At 35.2% G+C, this 16,722-nt stretch overlaps 1 protein-coding gene across 1 annotated transcript; it reads right to left on the reverse strand.

The window, feature by feature from the left end:
- Nucleotides 1-45: 45 nt before the first annotated feature.
- On the reverse strand, nucleotides 46-13,925 carry LOC129001059 (methylosome subunit pICln-like). The gene is made up of 6 exons (XM_054428211.1): nucleotides 13,633-13,925; nucleotides 12,099-12,238; nucleotides 9,993-10,145; nucleotides 9,152-9,232; nucleotides 8,079-8,455; nucleotides 46-664 (listed from the first exon to the last, which is right to left on the reverse strand). The coding sequence occupies exons 1-6, from the start codon at nucleotides 13,749-13,751 to the stop codon at nucleotides 617-619; spliced, it is 918 nt and encodes a 305-aa protein (XP_054284186.1). The 5' UTR covers nucleotides 13,752-13,925; the 3' UTR covers nucleotides 46-616.
- Between the last annotated feature and the right edge of the window lie 2,797 nt (nucleotides 13,926-16,722).

Genomic DNA, 16,722 nt, shown 5'->3' on the forward strand with positions numbered 1-16,722 from the left:
AGTTTATTTAGTAACAATAAAAAACATAAATAAAATGTACTCACTACATTAATTCTACTTCTTGATGCAATTTGTACCAAGTAAAGTACAATTAAAACTTGCACAAAGCTGTAAGACAGTCACACATCTCAAAAATAGTCCTGCACTTGAGTCTTGCAGTGTGAATCAAACAAATAACTTACCTAAAATTTCTACTGAAAAATATTGTAAACTTACAAAATATACTTATCGATTAAGCAGAGGTATTTTTATTTGATGAATGGACGTTGGTATTTGTCCGTCCAGCTGGGCTATATGGTTCCTACCCAATTTATTGTTCAATTGCTTCACAACATTTTTCTCATTAAACATTTTAGCTTAAATAAGTGCACTTCAAAGTCTTGAATAGTCATGTAAAAGTTTCTTATAATAAAATATGACAATTAAATTAGCCTACAAACTATATAAGTTCATTACATTTTTAGAGTGGCAGATAACATTATAATATAAATATATTTAATCCTTAACGTTTGTGTAGCAACCATAACACACATTTAAACACGCACATCCTACATTTAAAGAATTACTCATCTCATCTGAAAGTCAGGAACTGATAGGCCCACAGTAGTAGGGCTGCCTATGGTTGATTTTGAGCTGGATTAGCCTCAACTGCTGGTGGTTTTGTCTGGACAAATGAAAACATTTTTAGATGTCATTATTCCTAGTCTCTATAAACAAATTTAAAATAGTTATTTTTAACATATTATTTTGTTTGTTTGATTACTGATGTACAATCATCTTAGTTCAAATAACAGTTCTCTCTATACTTTATATTATTTTATGTATAGTCAAAACTGTGTTAGGAGTTTCAGTAAGTACTTATCTATAATATTAAAACGAAACAGTGTTTTTTTATTTCACGATTCTGAATCAACCACTCGACGGATTTTCATGATTTTTGTGTTGAAAGAAAAATAATTTTGAGAACTAGGGAATGTCGAAGCCATAATTTTAGTTTAGGGTCCCAGTTTTCTAGAAATTAAGTTTTAGTTTTTAAAAAGTCTAGCAGCCAACGCTAAGATTCTAAACCATTGAGATATAGATTATAACTGGAGTCACTACTCTCTGGTTAAACGTTAGAGAAAAACGTGCCACTGTTTTGGTTGGTTTGTTTTTGGTGTTTCGTGTTGTTAGGTTGGTCGTGTGATCGGTTGGTGGGATGCTGTCAAATAATTCCAATTCATTCTAACCTAACCATACTATTTATTTGGGGTTATGTTATCAGTTATTTCAAGGACTTGTATCAAAAACTTATTTAAGTTATTGCACGTTAAAACCTCTGTATTTAAAGTTATTTTGAAACATTATAAATTGTTTTTGTTTGATAGTAAATAAATACTAACTTATTTACCTCTTTTAAATCTATGTGGTGAAAATAGGCTAGTCAAGTTTCCTGGTTTGGAGATGGCATTTGATGGCATTTGATTAAATAACGACCATCGGTTTATAATCTTGTTAAAATGGGTTGCTCTTGCTCGTAAAATAGACAAATAAACTTATTGCAATCATAATGATGAGTTGGCAGAATTTGTTTACTATCATCAACAAAACAGGATGACACCATCTTGATTTTGCCTCTCTAATTTGACAAGTCCCACCAACCCGATCACCCGGCCAACCTAACAAAACGAAACTCTGAAACAAAACCTGCAAAAACAGTGGTACGTTTTTAAAACACAGAGTGGTTACTCCAGTTATATTATTATAGCTCAGTGTTCTAAACTAGCTTTTGGCATAAAATAATTTGTTTAACATAACAGCTGTAAACATTCAGCTTTTCTGTCACAAATTCAGCATTTGGATAAAAATGTAAAGACATACTTAGGGTTGAATTATTCTTATTTATACTATGTGTAATGCACATCCTACGTTCCATGTGTAATGCATTATTACGTTCAATTCTTCTGTAAGAGGATGACAGATTAAATAAATATACATAGTAAAATACTATGATTTCAAATAATTTTTTAAAGCAATCTTTGTAATCTTCGATTTGTTTTAGAAAAATATAATTTGTTTTAACTAACAGCTGGTTAAATATAAACTATGGAACTATAAGGTTATTTTATTTACTCTTATTTTGTCATTGATTATAGGAAATAAGTAAGATTAGTAGAACACAGTTTAAAATACCATAGACCAAAATTAATTAAACCACAGTACAAATCGAGGCTATGTACACGAGTCTTAATAAAAAAGGATAAATGCAAATTATTTTACTGCTCCACTTTTCAAGGAAAGAATAGAAAAATAACACTGTTTACATGTTTTAAATTCTTCATTGTAGCTTTTTGTTTACAATTCATGTTTGTCTGCTTTAACTTTGTTTGGATTAGGCCCGGAAATATTGATGTCATAAAAAAAGATCAAGAATAATCAGGAATCACGATTTTAAATTACCACCACAACCTCTGCCGGGTTTTATAGTCGGAGAAATATAGGATATGACCTTAAAAAAATTGCAAGAAAACGTTTTATGGTTTTATTTTGTAGAGTTGGGTTTGTAGAATGACATACTAAAAGTTGCCAAAAATCGGTGCACGAGAAAACCACTAAAATCAGAATTTAAAATGGCGGCTTTTTCCAACATTGGACAAACTAAAAAAACATATTTCACATGCATTTGTTATGCACATTTTTCGAGATATTGACTTGGGACCACCGCCTGTATTTATTGGGTGGTTAGTACTTCATTTTGATAGGGAACATGTTTTTGGCCGCCATCTTGGATCCGCCATATTGGACATAGATAATTTTTTTTCAATGTAATGATAGTGTTGTGACACATCATTTCCAACTACATTTTTACACTGATTTCAATACCGAAATCAGTTTTTAAATATCTTTATTCATTTAGAAGATATATCCAAACGAAAACTCTCCACCATACATTTCTTATGGACGTTTCGTAGTTTGATAATTTTTTTAAAACTATTTTTCTTATATCTCCAGTTCTTATTGACGCTTGTAGTTCGTTCTAGGCTTAAAATATTCAGTAATGTAAGGGCTTTCATTTGAGCTCTTGATCATTAAAATCAGACGAGTTAAAGACCAGCTACGAACCTCAGAACAACATTAAATTTAACTTTTTAGAAATATTTTTTTATTAAAAGATTTATAACTCGGGTTGTTAATACGTCACAAAGTTATTTCTGGTCTCAAATTACTCAGTAAATGTTTAGCTTTAATTTTATTGATCATTAAACAAAATCTGACAATTTTAAAATGAGTCATGGACCATAATTTAACATTAAAATGTATTTATTTAGAAATTTGTCTTTAGGTAAAGACGTATATTCCCAATTCTAAATAACTCCCAAAAATCTTTATAGTCTTAAATGATTCGCCAAATTATTGACTTTTATTTTAGGTATGGATTACTTTCCGGGAGTTATTAGGGTTTGGGATATATGTCCTTAACTAAAGACAAATTTCAAAATAAATACATTTTAATGTTAAATTATGGTCCATGACTCATTTTAAAATTGTCAGATTTTGTTTAATGATCAATAAAATTAAAGCTAAACATTTACTGAGTAATATGAGACCAGAAATAACTTTGTGACGTATTAACAACCCGAGTTATAAATCTTTTAATAAAAAAATATTTCTAAAAAGTTAAATTTAATGTTGTTCTGAGGTTCGTAGCTGGTCTTTAACTCGTCTGATTTTAATGATCAAGAGCTCAAATGAAAGCCCTTACATTACTGAATATTTTAAGCCTAGAACAAACTACAAGCGTCAATAAGAACTGGAGATATAAGAAAAATAGTTTTAAAAAAATTATCAAACTACGAAACGTCCATAAGAAATGTATGGTGGAGAGTTTTCGTTTGGATATATCTTCTAAATGAATAAAGATATTTAAAAACTGATTTCGGTATTGAAATCAGTGTAAAAATGTAGTTGGAAATGATGTGTCACAACACTATCATTACATTGAAAAAAAATTATCTATGTCCAATATGGCGGATCCAAGATGGCGGCCAAAAACATGTTCCCTATCAAAATGAAGTACTAACCACCCAATAAATACAGGCGGTGGTCCCAAGTCAATATCTCGAAAAATGTGCATAACAAATGCATGTGAAATATGTTTTTTTAGTTTGTCCAATGTTGGAAAAAGCCGCCATTTTAAATTCTGATTTTAGTGGTTTTCTCGTGCACCGATTTTTGGCAACTTTTAGTATGTCATTCTGCAAACCCAACTCTACAAAATAAAACCATAAAACATTTTCTTGCAATTTTTTTAACGATCCCTATGTAAGTTTGTTTAGTTTGCCTGGACTATTATACGTACAAAGATAAACAGATGGATGACATAGATTGAACACAACGTCAACATTGACCTAGGATACTGCAATTAGACAAAACATCCTTTTATGAAATCGTATTCAGTTGTGGTTACATTTGGGGGTGCCTATATCAGCGCCCCCAAACGTGAAAATATAACTTTTATCTAACTATGAATTATTATTCAACTATGAATATATTGTAGTTTAAATTAACTAATATGGGAAATTATGATGTACATTTATTCAGTGAGGGTGGGTAATTATCAAGGATAGAACTGATAATGGTATGGATAATAAACATTGACAATTACGTCATTAGCTTTACTAGCGTGTTTACTTTTTAGCGAATTTCCCATATAGGGAATAAGCTATTACCGTAGTACTCATGGTAAGACCTGGACGCGGGACCGATTTTTTTTTTCGTTTTGAGGTCCCTAGAGGCCAAAAACACCATCCGTTCAAATTCATATATATATATATATATATTTATATATTTATATATATATGTGTGTCCGTCAGCACGATAACTCGAGCAAAAATGATCCGATTTTGATGAAATTTGGTACAAACGTGTAAACGTACGTTTATTCGAACGAGTTCGCGATCCAGCATGATCGGACCATGGGAACGGGGGTTTACGGGGGATTTTATGGGGTAAAAATAGGGTTTTCCCATTTTTGACCCAAAAAACATCAAATTTAGCAATTTCTTTCCAAACCATTTTGTAGAGCTTAAAAAAACAAATAATTTATTTATTGAAGCATTATTATGCGCCTAATGGTTACGGAGAAAATTCAAAAAATTTTAAATTTAAAATTCCCATGTTATTCTTATGGAGAATAAGTAAACTGTTGTAGTTTGCTTGTTTGTGAACATATTTTGATCAAATTTGGAAAATGTTTTTATTTCTTACTAACTATTCACATTTGACAAAAAACAGTTTTACCCTCCCTGATGCAGCAAACCTAAGTACTTGTTAAACTAATTCTATTTAAATCAAGAATAAATGTTATATTTTTAAGTAGACATTTCAGTGTAAATCCAATCAGTCAAATGGAAATTCGCTTAGTCTGCAGGTTTGCTGCGGCGGGGGTATTATATTCCTGCTACATGTGACCAAATGAATGTTATTTGCACCAAACAGCTGTTTTAAAACAAACTGTTATTGTTTTTACTTTTCTTTGTTTACACTTATTTATTTAGCAATTAATGCAGTGAAATTTATATAAAGGATAGGTGTGACAATTAGTTTTGATGTTAGGACACCAAAATAAAATTATGTTTACTGTGAATTTTATTGGATAGTATAGTTTTATTTTAGGTCGTTTCTATTCAGTCCTACTTGAAATTGTGTACAGTAGTTGTGTTGTGGGGATAATAATTATGGAAGAGGCAGGTATGCTATGGAAGGTGGTGTCGTTGACTAGGTCTACACAACACTATACACTTCTCAATTGACTATTACTCTCTCTACTGTAGGCTACTTATAATCAGTGTGCGTCTGTGCGAATCGTCTGCCAATCTCACTTCAACGCTTTTCACATCGTAAAAATTGCAGAATTGCTGTTTTATTGTAAAATTATCGGATTTGAAATGCATACCTATCGTATAGGCCTATGATGGAATAACACATATTTTGCCACACAACGTATGTTTACAAGATGATTTTTCACATTAAAACTGCAAGAAATTTTGTCTTTATATGTGTAAACTAGCTGATCTGAATTGTACACGGTTTTAACTGACTACTAAATTCCCGTACTTAGGACGGGCTAACACCTCGTAAGTATTATTAGGTTTTTTTCATGTTCACATCCCAGTACTCTAGACTGAGTCCGGGAATGTTTTCCACATAATGTCAGGCTAGGCCTAGTGAGTTGTGGGAGTGGGGATATCAAACTGCTAATTTCAATTTTTATTTTTATGGTATAACCACTGATTTGTACAACAAAAGGTTTAAATTACATATATTCGTAAAGTGATCTTAGGTTGTAGTTAGTTGACTACACCAGTTTTGTGTTGAAATTAACACATCTTCAGGTTGAGATCATACGTTAAGTGGATTTATTCCATGGAATGGTAGTCATAAGATTAAGAGTTCACAAATAAAACGTATACATACATGACTGTGTTGTGCCGGAAGTAAACCCCCCACCCACTATCTGCTGTAGTCTAAGTTGTGTATGGCGATAAAAAAATGCATCATTGTAAATATTCGATAAAAAAATGGATGTTCTTAATTTAAAGTTTTTGGGCTGTTTTTTGGAAGCACAATATATTTTCAATTCCTCTAACGTGTCCATGTATTTTCCTTTGTAGCATAAATGGAGGACATTGAGATTTTTAGCGAATTTCCCTTAGGGAATAAGCTATTACTGTAGGTCTCATGGTAAGACCTGGACCTGGGACTGATTTAATTTTTTGTTTTGAGGTTCCCACGGGCCAAAAACAGCGTCCGTTCAAATTCATGTGTCCGTTAGCACGATAACTCAATCAAAAATGAACCGATTTTGATGAAATTTGGTATAAACGTGATAACTATATCAATTTGAAATATATATCGAATTTGAAATTAATTGGAACGAGTTCGCGAACCAGCATGATCGGACCATGGGAACGGGGGTTTATAAAAAAAATATAACATTTTAAAATTTCTTTCTAAGTTATTTTGTAGAGCTTAAAAATAAATAATTTAGCATATTGACGCGCTGTTGCATGTCTAACGGTTACAGTGAAAATAAGAAAGGTGTAAATTTAAAATTCCTATGTTATTCTTATGAAGAAAATGAAAACTATTGTTATTTACTTTTTTAAGGTAGATATCATTTGGCAAATTTATTTATTTCATCCTATGCTATTAACCTTTGGTCAAAAAATACTTTTTACCTTCCCTGTAGCAACAAACCTAAGCACTTGTCAAATCTAATGTTATTTGAATTCGGAATAAAAATGTCTTTTTTATGGAAATATTTTTGTAAAACTGTAATCAGACAAGTTGAAATTTGCTTAGTCTGCAGGTTTGCTGCAGCGGGGTTATTATTTATATTTGTATAGTTGTGGTTGGAATTAATTAAATGGTTGGAGAATGCTGAATTGGAGGATTTTTAGGCAGGTGTTCTTTAAATCGGGTAGCAAATGATGAAGTACTCTTACTGTAGTATACTCTACTTAATCCTACCCGATTCAAAGAACACTAAAGGAAAATACATGGACACGTTAGAGGAATTTGAAATACATCGTACTTCCAAAATAACCCTGAAAACATCTTAAATGAAAAACATTTATTCAAATAAAATATTATTAACAATGCCGCCATACACATCTTAGACCACAGCAGATAACAGCTGATAAGTCGGTGGGGGGTTATCACTTTCGGCAGCATGGCAGTTTTGACCTACCTTCTTCTGGCGCCGCATGTGTCCGATGTATTTTTTAATTTTGCGTTTTTGTATTTGTGTTTCGGCTAGTGTATAATGTTTTGTGTATGTGTACTTGTTTTTTTGTGAACTCTTAACCTTATGATGACCATTCCTTGGAATAAATCAATGGAACGTTTGATTTCAACTTGAAGATGTGTTTATTTCAATTTAAAACACCTGTAGTCAACCAACTAAAATCTAGGGTCACTTGACGGATACAGGTAATTTAACCCTTTGTTGTAAATTTCCTTTGGTGATTGGTGGGATTTGAACCCGGATACTTTGGAACCGAAGATGTCATATTTAAACAACTCTTAATGCTCACCTTAATCAGATTCATTATTGGGATAACTCTCCCAATAATAGATCTGCATATTGGGCAGGTAATGGGCAGTCGAATTTTCTTCAATCGTCCATAACTAATAACTGTGCCATATAAGACCTGGTGAACAAACTGTGGCAGACATTCCTTGCAGAGGATGACGTGGCCACAGGGAACCGCCACTCTGTTTCGTTTGTTTACCAGGCATATGACACAAGTTGGGTCTCGTTCTTCTGCCTCCTCTATGATCTCATCTACTGGCCCGTTAGTCAAGGAATATAACAGTTCATCCTGTTGTTGTTCCACAACCTTTTTGGGGAGGTTCTCACCATCCCTGACTGATGTGGGGATCTCCCTGTACTCTTCATAGTACGGACGCTCTGTAAACAATCAATCACAAACTTAATAATTATAAAAAAGTATTCATGTACTTAAACTTACAATAGAACCTCGCTAATTTGAATTTCAGAGGAAAGACAATATATTTCTAACCATGGGAAGATTGTAATATGGAGAGTTTGATTTGTAGAGGTTATAGTAAATACAATTATGGAGGTCCCAGTTTTAAGTGTAGGGAGTTTGAGAGAACGGAGACTAATGAACAAATCGTGTGAACATCAATAAGAGCGTCAGTTCATGTTTCAACAGGTGTATTTGTTGTCCTGAATTCAAATTACAGAGGCTTACGGTAACACAGTTTGAATTGTAGAGGTTGACTTCTAATTTTCGAGGTAACAGTTTGAATTAGGCTTTCTACTGATACAAAGGCAAACTGCCAAATGTCAGTAGAGGCTCAATTTCATCATCATGGATCTTCTTTAGGACAAACACAAACCGTAACTACAAAAACAAACCACCTCCTTCATAATCTTCCATCAAGATGTTCAAGGATAAACAAAAAAGGTAGAAAGAATAAACCATTTTATGAATAGCTATTAGCCTAAAGTACTAGTACTTACGAAGCACAGGCTTAGCTCAGATGAATTATCACTTACTTAGATCAGTGGCTATAACCTAGTAACACATTTATGCAGGAAAGACCACGGTAGTGTAGCAATCCATGTTATTTTTCTTACCATTTCTATTTGTGTTTTCTGAATCTCCACCTGCCCACACATTTGTCTCGTCATCAGTATCCTCATAGTCATCTTCTGAAACTGAATAAATAACTCTTAAAACCATTAACAATTAATATTCTTACAAATTCATCCATTTCTGCAGTTTGTCCACACATTCTAAATACTAAGAGGTTTAAAACTGATTTTAAAATAGTTAAAGTAAAATTAAATAAAAACACTGGATCATATATACAACTGGCCAAATACCAACTTGTTTTCTTCAAAGAAATTATGAGATTCGATAACTTTTATTGTTCTAAGTGCTTTTCTTCATTTGTAAACATTTTGATATCAATCAGAATCAGATAAGCATGTTTAAATCAGTTCACATGAGGTAACTTTATCAGGGGTGTTTTAGAAATATGAAGTATATAAGAATAGCTAGCCTATTTATTGAAAGACTGACTTGAACAACTTTACAAAACTTTACTTATGGTTTTGAAAATAAGTAAAATACAAGAATGCAGCGAACCACCAAGATTTCAAAGACCTGTTAAGAACATGAAAGTTAAATTTTCAATACATAAATGTAGTGTAGGCTACATAAAATATTAAGTTCATGTAAAAAAAACTAACAAAATATTTGTAAAGAGGAAATCCTACACACATGGTCTATGTGTGAAGTATAAATCTCAAAATGAGTTCTCAACCTGTGCTAAATGTTTTACTTATCTCTTGTGAAATAAATCTCTTTATTGTTATCTACTCCCTGGCCTCTTGTCCTTGTGTAAGTATTATCTTTGGAACCGGCATTAAAACCTATTGAGCTATCTCTTATTGACATTCCGAAATAACTTACATTCTGAGAATGAGTCAATAGGGTCCGGATGAAGTGATTGGCAGAAAGTCATTGCTCTGTGCATGGCATCCAATTGGTCTTTGTCTTCCGGAGCAAACCTCAACACTGTCTCCACGTCTTCATCATTATCTTCTTCTCGGTTCCCATCAGCATCTGTGTTCATAACAAATTAGCTAATAGAGCATTAACAAAACTTAATATATAATCAACCAATATAACTCGCATACAAATTAAAAGGGTTTGTTCCTCAGAAAAGTCAATAGCTTTTTAATGGTTCAATACTGTATCCGGTTTCCCTGATCGTTATTGGGCTTTCAATAAATGGTTGTGGCTAAGAAACAGCTGGTCTTAGTCAGTAGCAAAGCTACACAGATTATCTCACTCTGTTATACACTCACTCTTCTTTCATATTCAGCCTAAAATACTGACCAAAGTTTGCGAGGTCATATTGTAGCCTAATTTGTTCAATAACATTTCACTCAGTAAAAATTATGTAACATTTGAACCTCGACAAACAAAGTAATGGCACAAAGAGACACTCACTTAATGGTGAATTTCAACAGAAAGATCAATTTGACACAAAGAACACTTAGCTAAAACCAAATTGGTTATCAACATTTGATTTCAGATCAAATAAAGTGCAACTTAGGTTATGGCCTTAGCCATATTATAACGTCATTCAAGCTTAAGCCCCGCTAAACTTAAAGTGTAAGCATTTATCGTCAACAGATTTTAAAACCTTATGACATCAACAAAATCCAGCTCTCGACACCTTGTAAAAATGGCTAGAATGTGCGATGTTCGCAATTTAGTGCAGCGCAGACGTATTAATACGTCATGCACGAGTCTAATTTTAGAGACAGCCTTTGGCAGTCCTCTGTGCTACCCTCCCTGCATCTATCCCTCCCTCCTGGTATTGTCCTGTCGCATTAACCCTCCCATCCCCGACACAAAACTTAGTTAATAGTTCCACAATCGTGGCAAGTGTCAAACTAAAGGTTCTGCCGATAGTAGAAAAGTGTGTGTTATAAGAGTGTGTAAAGAAGGAAAAAAGATAGAAGACGTGTGTCAGGAGTTTGAGTTGCTTTATTCCACTTTTGGATCATTTTTTAAGAACAAGGACAACATTTTGAAGGGATTTAAAAAGATAGGGAAAATGTGAAAAGAATCAGAGGATATAATAGTCAGTGATATTTATGAAGCTGTTCTGAATTGGTTGAGCTCTTCAAACAAAGAATGGCTGCTTTTATTTGTGCAAATATTACAGGGTCAGAAAAAGGAAGCTTCTAATTATTGGCAAAAGTTCACAACCTTGATGTTTTACAAATGTAAAAAATCTGCCTGTAACTTCTAGACAGCCAACAAGAAAGGATGAATGATTTCTGCCATATTTGAAGAAGAATCGATGAAGTGGGACAGAGAAGTGTCATAAAAATAGGAAAATACTTTTCTTTAATTGACAATTGTGCAGCTCACCCAAAATTGAAGCTGACCAACACTGAGCTTGTGTTTTTACCGCCCAACTGCACAGGCATCACGAGCTATAGTCCGTCCATTTGGCTATGATATCCAGTGGATTAGGAACCTTCTCGGAACTCGACTCACCCTTCAGACTTGCTTGACAGGCTTTTACCTACCTACTGTCACAGTCCCACAGATATGTAACTTTTTTTATTTTAAGTTAAAATAAATTGTTATTTGTATAGGCCTAGGCCTATTTGATTTCTACATAAAATTTTTAAATGCTTAAAAGTAAGTGACGCCAAGAACAATCTCCAAATGATTCAGGAAATCAGGACTTTCACCTGATGACGAAGATGAAGATGATTTACCTCTCTCAGAATGGGCCAAGCGATAATAGGCAGGATCTTGCTGGTTACACATTCCAGTCGACAACCTCGTTGAAATTTTCTATATTCTTAGTAAAGCAGATATTATTAATGAGGTACCTACAAAATTTAGCCTCATACAGTACTACAATGGGACGTAACACTGTATGATGTTAATTTGTAAACACATATAGCCTATGTAATTAATATGTATATCAGGCAATTGTTAAAACTTTAGCAAAACATGAATAAGTTAGACTATGATAAAGTGTCTTACCGTCCAACCATACTGAGTTTATCCACAGGATCAAACATTCAGCCCCATAATGTTGAATGTCCTTACATACAGCATTAAAACCAATGTTTGAATATAGGAACGAAATGCCTTCTCCGTTGTCGTTTATCCACGTTACCTTGCTGAAAATATATTTACATCTTGTTAACTAAATAGGTACTAAAGGTGAATTGACAACTGCCTTACCGTACTAACTTATGTTATGGTTTTCATTCAATTACAATAGGCCTACCGTAGTCTATCTTAACTGAGTTTGACAGCATTTGTAAAAATTGAAATCGTACATAGCCTAAATGTGTTTGAGCACTACGGTAAGACTTATATTAAATCTTCCCAAAACATTTCATCATTTGACTTCCCTCGCCAATTGTTTTAACTTCTTTCTGGGAGCCACTTGCATGCCAGGCATGTTAAATGTAGGCCTACATGATATCTTGCACAATTCTATATTTATTTTGTCATGTGAATTTTCTCTCTTTTTCTCGCTCAAGGCATTTGGCTGTTATTCAATTGGCAAGATCTGTACATGCAGATTCAGGCTTTTAAACTTAAGTTAAGAGTAGGTGCACACAAGTCAAACCCTAGACGCCCTCACCCCCAATTTTGATGTAGGCCCTACCAGTCATTTACAAATTTTCTGGAAATAACCAATTACACAACCCCCACCCCCCAGAAATTACTGTCACGGGCAAATGCCCATTCTGGCCCACACTGTTAGTTAGGCCTACTAGGGCCTAGCCTATAGGCATAAAAATTTCAAATGACGGCCCTATGGCGCAAACCAAGGTATAACTTAGGTTTAAGAACGCCACACTGCCATTAGAGCTTCGCCTTGAATTTTTTTAACAAAGCTGATTAATGATTAACTTGGGACTAGGCCTACTTATCTTTACACTCTAGTTGTTGAATTACCGGTAACTTTAGGTTAACATATCCTACAGTAGTCGCAGCTAGTCTGGGCGCGCGGCCGCGCTAGGGTGCGGGGTGTAGAGGGGAGTGTTTATTGCTCATTTCCTAAAACATCTGTCCCACACGGCTCTCTGGGGTTGTACAGCGCCTCAGCGCTGTCTCCATGGCTTTTGCGTGGGGGACGATTACTTAGTACACAAGACAAGGGTCCGCGCGCCCAGACTAGGAATAGGGGCTGCACTTTACTTGACGTCCTACACTCATTCGATTGTTTTTTTCGATTCGATATTTTCATTCGATTGTTTCATTCGATATATCGTTTGGTTAGTTAGGTTAGGTTAACCTTGCCTAACCCTATATCTGGCAGGGATCTGAGCTTCTCGTAGGGCTAACTAACCAAACGATATATCGAATGAAGCTATCGATTAATCAATATATCGATCGATATTTTCATTCGAATGAGTGTAGGACGTCAAGTAAAGTAAAGTGCAGCCGGAATAGGTTGAATAGGTGACAACTGTACCTGTGTTGGATATGCCTAATCCAGTAAAATCCAAGCTAACTTTTTAGCCTTGGCCTAAGTTTATTTCTGTTGCATTTTTCTTACCTTTCCGTGATATATAGTATACCACTTCCAAATTCTTGATCTCCTACAAATAATCGAGTACGCGGTTGTTTATGTTCTATACCATCGGTTGGAGCTGGGATACTTGTAAGCATTACCATTTTTAGGTTATGTTCTTTTCTGCAAAGAAATAAAACAGAAGAAATGTCACTAAGACAACAGGTAAACGATAACAAAATTGAGGAAAACAATTCTTAAGTGTAAAATGAAAACACAGGGACGCTGTAAAAATACAGAATTTTAGTTTGAAAACTAGCCTAATAATTTTAAGCCGGTGCTACAGTACTTCAAACGCTATAAAGCTCGCGCTCACTTTCGTTTCGCTTGCTCGCTCGGAGCTCGGACTGGACACTGGACGTTGACGTTATGATGATATTCGCTAAGGTCAAGGGTCAAGTAGAGTATAAATATTAGCTTAGGCTGCGGCCACACGGGCGTTTTTTCACGCAAGAACGCAGCGTGAAAAAACGCGAGAAATATGAGCAGCATTAAATGTAATGAGGTATGCCACACGCAGTGTGTTTTCCCGCAGTAGCGGGCGCTCATTTGTTTCAATGCTAATCTAATTTTTCGCTTGTTTTCACGCTACGTTTGTGCGTGAAAAAAAACGCCCGTGTGGCCGCAGCCTTATCTAATGGTCAAGTCTAATACTTGCTCAATCAAAATAAAATCAACTTGCTGATGCGAAGCTGATTCGCTGAGCAGAAGAAGTGCTCATGCTCATGCTGGGCTGAAGCTGAAGCTGAACCATAGATAAAACATCTGAACTGAACTGAAAACGAAAACTGAAACGAAACTGAACTGAACGCGGGAAGCGAGGACGCGGCAAAGCCGGTGCAGTGTTGCCGGTTCGACCGACGTAAATTATCGTGCACGTACTCAACATTTGTTGTATGATTTAAAAAGTGCAAGTCGAGGATGAAATGAACGAAATTTGACTCTCTTCCTTCGTCTCTGATACTCGCCAATTTTGCTCTACCAGTCTACCACTGAGCTAGAATATACAAATTCTACCGGAGGTAGCACTGGCCACTGACACGGTAGAAGCATCAAGCATCTCTGCTATGTATTTATAGTGTAACTAGCTGTACCCGCGGGCTTTGTCCCGTTTAACTTCTTAATTTTCAAGATGAGCTCGTTCGTATGGCTCAGGTTGTAGTTCGTTCGCTACGTTCACTCAACTTAAGGTTGGAGCTCGTTGGTTCGCTGTGCTTACTTGCCTTCAGGTTAGCCACGGCCGCCTTTAACTACAGGCCGCGGCCATCAAACTGGCAACGTCGCAACATAGACAAACCAACACAAGTTAAAATGTAACATATTTAAAACGTTATGAGTACTGGTATGAGTAAAAGTTTTTATGTCAGCTTGGTGGTTGAGTGATTATAGTACTGCTGTACTTGCCTTGTAATCAGAAGGTAGCTGGTTAGATTCTATGTTACTTTGTTTGTATTACCTGTCACTAGTTTGGTATTAATAATTTAATTAATCTTTGTCACAGGTGTACGAGGCTGCTGGGCTGGCCAATGCTGATAGTTTTATCCGACAGTTCCCTGATGGCTAGAGTATCATTCTGGGGGAGAGAGGAGTTACCGTGTCTGGGGGCCAGAAACAGAGGATAGCTATCGCCCGCGCTCTACTGAAAATCCCATCCATCCTCATACTAGACGAGGCTACCAGGTCAGTTGCAAGGGAAAGACTTGATTGTAAAAAATGTTAAAATGTAACATGTAAAAATGTAAAATGTAGACGACGACGACGACGACGACGACGACGACCATTCTGGGGGAGAGAGGAGTTACCGTGTCTGGGGGCCAGAAACAGAGGATAGCTATCGCCCGCACTCTACTGAAAAACCCATCCATCCTCATACTAGACGAGGCTACCAGGTCAGTTGCAAGGGAAAGACTTGATCGTAAAACATGTTAAAATGTAACATGTAAAAATGTAACATGTGGAAATATAAGAAGTTAAAATGTAACGTGTTAAAATGTAACATATTAAAATGTAACATGTAAAAATGTAACATGTAAAAATGTAACATGTTAAAATGTAACATATTTAAAACGTTATGAGTACGTTTTGAGTACACATCCTGAAATTAAATGATCAAAGATTCATTAAAATTTTGTCATTGGTTTTTTCAATTTTGAAAACAGGCTCCCCAAAATATTTCAAATCCGATTTTAAATTTGTGTCTCAAGGTAATTCACGAATGTCTCGTTATTCTTCGATCACATTGCGTATACCTCATCATGTCACCACAGCTTATGGCAGGGCTTTTGTTGTTACCGCTTGTCGTCTGTGGAACGGCCTACCCCTACACATTAAGACCCTTGAAAAACGTTCCCAGTTTGTGGCGGCACTGAAAAAGCTCTATTTTGAGAAGATGGTCTCGGCTGGCGTGTCCTAGGGCTACTATTACTTTGCACGTTTGCTGATGCGTGTACCGGTATGCGAGAGTGTGTGAATGTGTTTTTCTATTTGTTAAATTTATATGTTTTTTTTAGATATGTAGGTACTTGAATTGTTAAATATTTTATATTTAATTAGATTAAGTTATCCCAATGTCACATTATTTTTGTTATGAGTACTGGTATGAGTAAAAGTTTTTATGTCAGCTTGGTGGTTGAGTGATTATTAGTAACTGCTGTACTCGCCTTGTAATCAGAAGGTAGCTGGTTAGATTCTATGTTACTTTGTTTGTATTACCTGTCACTAGTTTGGTAGCTTTGGTGTGTGCTGACATCCCAGCCCAACTGGAACCCACAGGTCTTGACCGAAATGATGGGAAGCGGCCAGATGGAGCCACAATCATCCCCTGGAGCAAGGGCCAATGTCTAATCTGAGATTTCACTTGCTCTGATACTTACGCAGTAAGTTATATAAATCAAACAAAAAAGCAATCCGGAGCAGCTGAAATGACCACCCAGAGAAAACATACAAAATACTCTAATATTACATCAAAAGGATACCAATTAATCGTCCTGGGTGTGGAAACTGCTGGGCCATGGTGCAAGGAAGGCAAGAACTGGGTAAATCAAATAGGCCGCAAGTTAATAGAAAAAACAGGCG

The sequence above is a fragment of the Macrosteles quadrilineatus genome, unplaced genomic scaffold (assembly GCF_028750875.1).
Source record: "Macrosteles quadrilineatus isolate MER2022 unplaced genomic scaffold, UCM_ALF_1.0 Scaffold_8__2_contigs__length_117827958, whole genome shotgun sequence".
NCBI lineage: Eukaryota > Metazoa > Arthropoda > Insecta > Hemiptera > Cicadellidae > Macrosteles > Macrosteles quadrilineatus.